At 36.1% G+C, this 9,899-nt stretch overlaps 2 protein-coding genes across 4 annotated transcripts in view; one reads left to right on the top strand and one right to left on the bottom strand.

The window, feature by feature from the left end:
* The window catches only part of LOC107270014 (aquaporin AQPAe.a), a 23,811-nt gene extending 14,755 nt beyond the window's left edge, over window positions 1–9,056 (top strand). Inside the window, exons 3-6 of one of the 3 annotated variants that reach the window (XM_015744610.2) lie at window positions 5,881–6,068; window positions 7,023–7,166; window positions 7,520–7,975; window positions 8,120–9,056. In XM_015744610.2, the coding sequence (XP_015600096.1) occupies window positions 5,881–6,068; window positions 7,023–7,166; window positions 7,520–7,975; window positions 8,120–8,128 (797 nt within the window). In that variant the 3' untranslated portion in view covers window positions 8,129–9,056. Of the gene's footprint in view, window positions 1–293; window positions 479–3,924; window positions 4,207–5,880; window positions 6,069–7,022; window positions 7,167–7,519; window positions 7,988–8,119 lie in introns of those variants that run through there. The other 2 variants (XM_015744614.2, XM_015744613.2) reach the window with 2 other exon arrangements.
* LOC107270016 overlaps window positions 1–9,899 on the bottom strand; it is a 120,567-nt gene that overhangs the window by 4,021 nt on the left and 106,647 nt on the right. The gene's annotated exons all lie outside the window — the stretch shown is intronic.

Consider the following 9,899-nt stretch of genomic DNA (forward strand, 5'->3'; position numbering starts at 1 on the left):
GGGGGGGGGGGGTTGGGCGAGGAGAGGAACGGAGAGAGGGCAGAAGTCAAAGTATACAGAACAAGATACGGAGACAGAGATAGAGAGAAAAAAGTCAAATATATCCAGTGAATAAAGTTAACAGGTGAGAGGGAGAGAGAGGGAATGAAAAACAAGAAATTACGTTCTAGAAAGTCTCCTTATAGTCGGACCCGAGCTCAAATCTCGGTCCTAAATTCCAATTGAAATAAAAATCCCACTCGACCACCGCAGCTGGCTCTGAACTTTGTCCAGGGCAATCGTATCGGCGGCTTTGTATCTTATTCTTGTTCCCATTCTCATCAGTGTATCCACGTCCGCGATTCGCGACAGACCATCGGCCGGATTAACGCTGTGATTTTAATTTTGGATAAGCTTGAACTTTTTTCTTATTCAATTTCATTACCAATTAAATTGCCTTACCGAACAAGCTTTGAAATGTCACGAAGAAAATTTGAAGGTAAGATTTTTTTGAAATCTTTTCAAATTTAAAAAATTTATCTTTTATCCACGGATCTGGCATCAATTTTATTAGTAATTCCTAATAATGGGGTTTTTCGTATACAATTTTTTTGACATTTCTTATTTTTGACTTTTTCTCTCGATCGATTTTTTTTAATGACTTTATTAATTATTTATTTTTATGGCGTTACCCATCCGGATATGCGTATTGGATTTTATGGTTTACGTGCAAAATTGTAATTTTTATGGTTCTCGGTGTCGTTTTATTATTGTTTATGTCTTTTTTATGCTTAGTTTATACTGCTGGTAAAGAAACTCGAATACTTGGCAAAAGTCAATATTTTGAGTCTTTCTTGATTTATTGATGTTGTCACGGAAGTAGGTTTGCGAATGTTAATCGTAAACGTGCTGTTACGGTTTAATCATGATCGAACTTTTTTTGTGCAATCTGGTAAAACCGATCGAGCCTATCCCGGTGATTGTGGCTCCGAAGGGCACCGTATGACAAGACTTTCCGTAATTCCCGATATCTATACGCGTATCTTTATAAAAATAGCACGTTTTTCCTTCTAGTTTCAATGAGAAACTTTCAAGGTTAATACGTACGATTATTCTTTGTTACACCCGTGGAAACACATGTTACGTGAAGACAAGATACGAAGGAACTGTGTGAATATAAGATACAAAAGAAGCAGTTCCTTCCTTACCTTACGGCTGTCTAAATGGAAATAATGGAAGAAGAAGACGCGAGCATAAAATTCAGCATAAATGAAAAGGAGGCAAAGGATGAAATATAAAAATATAAATAATAAATATCTGACGCGGACTGTACGTACATAGGGATTTTCGATAGGTATCGCTAAAACTAATAGCCACGACCGGATGGCGCTGGGAGTCGGAGTAATAAAATTTTTCTCTGAATCTGAAATTAATATCGGAAGGAGGACGAAAAAGAAAAAAGACCTTCCCCCTCCCCGAGGATTTACGAGCATTCGAGGATTTTAATTAAAGTGACGTTCAACCAACTTTTTTTTGTCTCTTCATATTTTTCTCTTGCCTCTACAGAATTTTGATGTCGACCTGTATTGGAAAATTAAACATTTAAACCAGCATTCAATAGGCGGTCGAACAGACTCAGAGTGACAAAGAATTTTTCGATCAAAAGTCAGTGGCTCGTTTACGTCTTTCAGATGTGCAAAATAGAAGGTTGCAGACAGTTGAATGTCTTGAAGACGTCATTTCCGGTTGTGATTAACATTAGGTAAATTTACGAAAGAGGACAATTACTTGTGCAGTATTTTTTTTCTTTCTCTAACGTGAGGTTTCCTTTAACGGATATGACGTACCTTTATGATTTAAGAATTGTAATGCTAACCTAACCTCAATGCCAACGTACCTTCGTAAGCCAATGCTCGACTTCGTTCGGTTGATATGCAAACTCAACGCCTTGGGGCCCTGACCCCCCTTTTATTATGCATTCCCTGCCAGTTACGCTTCCACACAATTCGTTCGCCTTGTTCGATTATTAAGTTTTTCATTTAAGACTTTTGTCATCAGTCATTTATCACTTGTCAGGTCCTTACGATCCCACTGAAAGGACCTATCGGTTTTTGTTTTCACTGGAAATCAATTCGCAGTTGGTACAAGTGATCGTGCCTAGGGACTCTGTACAAATATTGAAATTGAATAAGACCGTTATAAATATTCCCCTAGGACTTTTTCGATTAATTCGTAAAAACGAAAGGATCTGATGATATACGCGAGTCTCTTGATTTTTGGAAATTATATCACGAAGATTGACATCCTAAAATAATTAATATTGTCATCGTGTAATGATTACGAAAAAATTGACTTATAAAATATCAATTAACCTAAAACTTCTATAAAAATTAGCCTAAAGGTACATTTTGATCAAGGATTTTATTATTTTTATAATTTCGTTACACGCGGGTACGATGTCTAAAGCCGAGTCTAAAAGCTAAAAGCCAAGTATTAAATTAATTTACGAGGCTTTCGATGCCAGAATTGTCATTAAACGAACATTGATACCTAAGTTTCCACAAATATGATAAACTGATAAGAAAGTTCTGATTTTCTCATTCAGTTGGTACGCCTTGATATTTCTACTCGCCAATGTATCTGCTTCTACCAAAGAATGTCACTGCCATCTTGATTTCTCCATGCGATCAACTTTAGTTCCGCTTGTAAATGCAGATGGCGTTACTGTATCCCCGCGTTACCATTATAGAGTAACCTTCGGCTATTTGTAAACTCGTTCAGAGAGACACGGTTTCCAATTTTAATCCGACCAACGGTCGGACGTAAATTTTGAATAATTTTAGTCGACGAAACTTATTCAAAAAATATTATATTCAAAGTCAATGATCACGCATGACCGTACGAAGCCTACAGGATATCGTTAGACAATTTGTCTAACGGCTAATTCGAACGGCGATCATCCTCCTAACAGGGCAGATTACACCGACGTATCCCGACTAATTGCGACACGTAATCTCTCCATAACGCTCGCGAAATTAGTTGATTGTATGCAGATCGAAGATTAATCCTTCGTTAGCGTGGCGATCGGTCTTTAACCTGAAATTAGCGTCGGGAGCCTTGACGATTAAACAGTCAGTCGTGTTAACGGCCGTAGGGACGAAGATCCAAATTTCGTTCATTCAAGTCTATTTGATATATACAAAAATTCTATCTTATTTCATCCCCTACAATATATATTTTTTTTATTTATCGGCAATCCTCTCGACGAACGAATATACAAATTGGTACTAATTTTTCTAACAAAAAAATATTTTCAAAAAAAAATATGATACATGATCCAAAAAATGTAAAATAATACAAAAATTTTTGAAATATAAAACCAATATTATATTACTATTGGAAATATAATTAATCAAGCTAATGAAACCTTCTCGATGCAACTACGGCACTTTTAACACTAAACGTACCATCGAGCGGTCATTTGACCGTTTTAAAGCCAATAATACGTTTTTAAAAAATTGTCGGTATGTTTAGTGTTAATGATTCTCCTATATTGAGAACAAACAAAAAAAAGTTACCATTCAATCCAAAACGATATTGACCATTTTCATGATTAAGGACTAACCCATTATTGAAAGGACCAAGTTTGTAAAAACTTTAATCGAATGCTTGAAATTAAATTGGAAAAATTCTATGTGAAATTCATACAGTCTATTCGATTATTCATCCGTGATGTATTTCTTGTCATTCTTCTTGCTCGCTGACTTTGCCTGCGCATTACGAAATGGCAATGCGTCGTTGTCTTTGCATTGAACGTAGACGATGTAAACATTGCGAGATAATTTACCGAAGTTTAACGAGATCAAATATTGCAACCGTCGCGGAATCAGATTTACGATCGCATTATAAGGTCACGCGGTTAGGTAGGCGAATGCGAAAGTTAAATTAACCTCAAATTCATGTTTTTACTTTAAACCAGATTTATTGGTTCGAACACTCTCGTAGGTAAGTTTTGAATTTTTCATGAATTCACTTACGACTGGAAAGACGTGTCTTTCAATTAGCACAACTGGCACGACTCGATTAAGACATTACATTTACATAAATTGTTAGTACTATTGACAATTGACTACGTATTCGCGTATGGTTAAGCGACGGTTACAGTTTCCGCGCGTCCAAGCAAGATGGCAGATCGGGGAATGAGATATAAATTATTTGGAAACAAAAGTGAGTTTTTGAACTTTGGTCCAACTTTATTTTTAGAATGTTTTTCCTTTTTTTTATCACGCTGATTTTATTTTTACGTTACGTCAGTGTTACCGTTATAGAAATGCCGATAGGTAGAGCGGGTATAAAGGTTAATCGATAAAGCGCGGGAATTTTGAAATTTTTATTTTTACAGACTTTTTACACGTTTTTTTCAAAACAAGACATTTTTGGAATATACGTAACAAAACGTGAGCTTGTGTGACAGATGTGAACGAAAATTCTGTTTTTTTTTTTTCTTTTTTTTTTATACAGAATTTAAAACGTCTTAGTGATATGATTTCTGTCTTAGTGGTCAAAGATATTCTTTGGCATTATCAGGTTACTCAAAAATATTTATCAAAATATTAGAATCGTTCGTTTTATTCGTAGTATCCGTTCAAGAAATTCGTTTTAGCCATAAATTATACTTCTTAGTGCTTCAGTATGTCGCCTTTTATATTTGGCCACACAGCAAGAATTCTGACAATGCAGATAATTTACTTTCAGATAAGATGCGTTATTTATCAATAGCTTTGTGGAATTTGTGCTTTAATATTTCTGGAATGTAAAATGAACATCAGAGTCATATTTCTAACATGATTTATCACAAAATCCATGAATACATTGTGTTATCGTATATACAGGGCGTACTAAAAAACTTAGATGACCTTCCCAAAGATCGATGTCTTCAAAACGAAAGAATATATGCTAACCTATTAAAACTTGTATTAACCACTTAACCTGATACTTGTTTAGGAGACTTTCAGGCAGAAGCTGTCTTAGGAAAAATAATTTTTAGTCAAAAATAATTATCAGAAAATATCAAAATTACCTGTTATTCCAAAATTTGTAGAAAAATCAATCTGCGCAGTGTTCACCATGTAAGTATCAATGGCGAAATAAAAAAAAAAAAAGAATTCACTGCTACTAAACTGAGAAAGTGATAGAAATTTTTTTTTCCAAAATTTCCACAATTTTCACTTTTATTATACTCCAGAATTTTTCAAACGTTACTCGTGACCTAAGTAAGGCCACTATCTCCCAGTGACACAATTCATTCTGACAACTCACGAGTGGGAATATCCCCCTGAGGAAGCTAACCGAAACGTCATTCAACGCGTCGTTCCCAAAATATTTGAATTTCACTGTGGTGCCATTACGTAGTCCAACTTCAGGATACGGTGCGCGAGGCTTTAAAGACTTTGGTCGTTACGATCGTTTCTATTAAAAGCAACTGTAACCCGACGTAAACTTAACTTTGACTTACGTCTTGACACTCTGTTAGCACTTCTGTCATTTCTCGATTAGTGCGAATATCAATTTGAAATTTGAAAAAGAGAATTTTTTTAAAATTGTGTATATATTAAATTTTTCGAATCGAAATAATCAAAATGCGTGGAGGTACAAAAATATAAATTTTTCAACATATATGTATCTTGGTTTGAAACTATATCGTGTGTGTAAAAATTTTTTTTTATATAACGTGACGAAATTCGTGCAGTTTTGAGATTAGATGATGCACTGTGGTATTGATAAATTACATATACGTATTAACTACCAGTGATAAAACTTCATGATGATCGTATGAATTGAAAATCGCATTTCGTTATTGAAAGTTAACGAAAAACTCAAAAATTTCATTCTGACTTTCAGGGTTCAAAAAATTGATGCAAGAAGATGGAACTATATGGGACACCGTGCTTACCGGTTTGGCAGAAATGATCGGTACGGCCATCTTGGTTTTCCTTGGCTGCATGGGATGCATAGGCGGCTTCAGTTTCATCCCTTCGCATTTACAACTAACACTGTCATTTGGCTTGACAGTAATGGTCGTAATACAGGTAAGTAAAAAAATAAAAATATTCAATGAAATATAGAGCAATAAATAAATTTGATGCTAATTAACGAAAATAATTATCAGTTAATTGGTTCACGCGAATGATAAACATTTTTATTAAATATTTAAAAAATTGTCATTCGTCTTGACAACAATTTTTTTATTATTAAACAGTGATAAATATTGCCATTAAAGATTTTCTTATAACGTGATTCACGATTTAACCGAATCATCAGGCGTCTTGATAACGAGCACTGCTATTAAATATTATTTTTTTTCAAATTGAAAATATCGTCTCTCATGCTTTAAAAAAAAATGTCATTTAACATTATCAGAGCTCTACTCAATAAATATGCAATTTCAAAGCTGATTGGCAAAGCTTGAAAATATAATCTGCAAACTGTTCGTTCCGGAGGCTGCATTATGTAAATCAATTATCCTAAACAGACAATAGCGATCGTTCAGCTTTGATCAAAATCTACGAATATTTTTGGATTATCCTTTAGGCCAAATGACCTTTCACACGGGTGCATCAATGTGCAACGTGTATACGCAACCTTGCGTAACGAACATATGCACTTGGAGTATCTGCATACCTATAGCCATATTGCATCATACAAGCGTATATACATACGCACTCGTTAGTTTGACGAATCAACCGAGCATAACGAATCGATCGTGTCGAATAGAATTTTTGATTTTTATTTGGCAAGTTTTTTTTTCTTCAACCCACCTGAAAAGCAATATTGAATTTATTTAATATACGTCCCTGCTGTGCGTTTCCAACGACCATGTGAAACGAGTGCATAATTATTTTTTGTATAAATAAAAAGGTGCACAAACACCTCAATTGGTTTATAATAATAATTAATGGATACTAGTCGTGATTAATTTATAATATTACATCAATCGATAGTTATGTTCTTTATGTAATATTTTGAAAAATAACCGTTTTCAGTGCTTCGGCCACATCAGTCATGCTCACGTTAATCCCGCCATGACGGTTGGTGCTGTCGTCGTCGGCAAGAAATCCTTACAAGCAGGTTTGGTCTACTTGTTGGCACAAACAATTGGCGCAGTGCTTGGTTATGGTTTACTTAAGGTCAGTCATTTTTCCATATTCAGTATCACAAGGAAGTATGGTTATCAGCCTGGTTTGTTTGTACAAGTAGATAATATGCAGACTACAGAAAAAAAGATGTTACGGAATATTCCGGAAACACTATTGCTATCAATGCTTTCCTATCAGAATACGGTTCACGGTCCTCGGGACGTTTAACCTTAATAGCAAAACAAAAATTGGAATCAAAAGATACACAAAGTGAACGAACATTGCGCAATAGTTTCATAACGGTTTTTTACGGAAGCGAATGACCGGCACGGCAAATTTAAATGTTTAGTTTGAAGCGACGAAACTTTTATAATATCCAAATTAACATGCGCCACTCATTACAGGCTATGACACCTCACGATTTACTGCACAACGGAAATCCGAACGCCACAGACACATTTTGCGTGACCGATCTGCACGATAAGGTCTCGGCAGTTCAAGGTCTCTTCGCGGAAGGTCTGGCTACGGGGATTCTAACCTTTTTCGCTTGTTCCATCTGGGACTCTCGAAACGCCAAAAACACGGACTCCGTCGCACTGAAGTTCGGCTTCGCCGTTGCTGTACTCGCAAACACCATTGGTCCTTATACGGGGTGCAGCATGAACCCAGTTAGGTCATTCGGTCCCGCCATCTGGAATAACCAGTGGAACCATCACTGGATCTACTGGTTCGGCCCACTAGGTGGCGCTCTGTTGGCTTCGCTGCTGTACCGTGCAATATTTTCACCCAAGAAAATATCCGAGGAAGAAGCTGGCGCCGAGATGGTGGCGCTGAATGGCGTCGAGACCGAGAAGCTTGAGGTAATTAGCTGAACGTATCTAGATATTCTTGACTAATTTCCCTACCCGAAAATGGTCAAGTCGACTTTTTATTTTTAATACCTCATCAATCTACTCACGGTGCACGAAGTTGGTACTTGGATTTAAGTTTACATTTTTTTACAGCAAAACTGATCGTTCTCAAGTCCAATGGCACTATTCGATCCCGATCGACGTACATTCAACTTTTCCACGTGGGACAAGCTGAAGATCTTACCGATAATTTGGATCCTCGAAAAATCAAGAATATTCGAGCAACCCAGTACGAGAGAGAGAGAGAGAGACGGACAGTCGTGAATAAAGTGATAGGATCGATGGAGGATAAATATTTTTTTGAAATAAGAAAAAAAATAGTGCCAACCTACCGTGGTTAGCAGGGAAGTCGTGGGGGAGGGGGGAGGGGGGGGAATTAAAGAGCTTTAAAAACGCCGCGAAAGTCATTTCGCGATATCCGATCAAAGATCGTGATTAAAATTCGCAAATTGGACTGATTCACAAGCAGTTCTTTTAGTTGTACAAAAAACAAACATGATCTTACTAACTATACACATATATATACTTAATGACTTTTGAGGAATCTGATTTTTTAAGAAACCTGACAATCTCGCTAAACTAACGCGACTTTAACGCGACATTTTACACGATAAATCATCGCACCTCTCGACGTCGTCGTCGAAGAAACCGGAAGCCGAACATCCATCAGCATTTTCAGCTTCCGTTAACATATACTGTACCTTCGCGTTATAATGTAACCCGTCATGTAATATATACACTTGAAATTCCCGAGAGACGAAAAATTGTATATTTTTTATTTTTATCTTTTTTAACTGCATTAATAACGACAATACGATCTTTGATCTTTTGATCATAGCTCAACAGCTGTACTGTATCTACTTTGCATCTCTAAACGAATTTATTGTATACTTACATAAACTTGCACCCAGTCTTATCGATATAGTTATACATATGCGCGCTACATATAAATATATGTATACGAACAATAATATTTGTAGACGATGTATTTGAAGAGTAAAAAAAAATTCTTTCGATAGACCCCAAAGTATTTTTGTATTCCAATTGATTTTTTTTTCTTTGCTTATTCATACCCCAAGTCATATATTTACATTCGTTCGTTTCTTATGTAACGAAGAGACCAATGTAGATTACGTTTACGTCGACTGGCTTATATTTCATTAATATTTATACCATTTTTACCCTTAATGCATTTTCAACGTATCGAACCCATTGGTGGTTATACGATTTGTGATAAATATTATATCTACAGTACCTGTACAGACCATAATCAGACTATCCCGTTACGTTGGCAGCTCTTCTCCAAATACGCGCTACATTAGTCACAGTACTCTATATACCCTGTATCAGCAATCTCCACCTGTAATTTCCGATCCACTTATGACATTTCGTCCAACTGGATTCCCATTTGGAATTCTGTCGACAGCATTGTCACCGTCGTTATCACTGTCATTACTATCCAGCTGTCCCATAGGCTAACCTATCATAGAAATCACGATAGATTATCTGTCACAATGTTCAAACATTATTTTCTATGATGCGATAACGATTTTTTTCGTGAATAAAAAAAAATCCCTTCATCCATACGTATATACAGGGTGTGCTCGGAAGTTTAGTGACTGTACTGTGTAATTACATCTCTCTCTCACACACGCATGGATGGATAAGGACACAGTTGCTGGCAGTAAATTTCGGAACGTACCCTTAATGGACCCTTGTGACGTCATCAACTTTTGAAATCAATTCCACACTTTCGTAGTTTCTATGGTAATAGGGGGTGGGTCATAAATATCCCGTATAGGTGTAAGGAGTAAATATTGAAATTTTTCTATGGTTATTTTTAAATGTGACTGTGAGGGGTGATATAATATTG

Source organism: Cephus cinctus, unplaced genomic scaffold (assembly GCF_000341935.2).
Source record: "Cephus cinctus unplaced genomic scaffold, Ccin1 Ccin1_scaffold0696, whole genome shotgun sequence".
In the NCBI taxonomy this organism is placed as follows: domain Eukaryota; kingdom Metazoa; phylum Arthropoda; class Insecta; order Hymenoptera; family Cephidae; genus Cephus; species Cephus cinctus.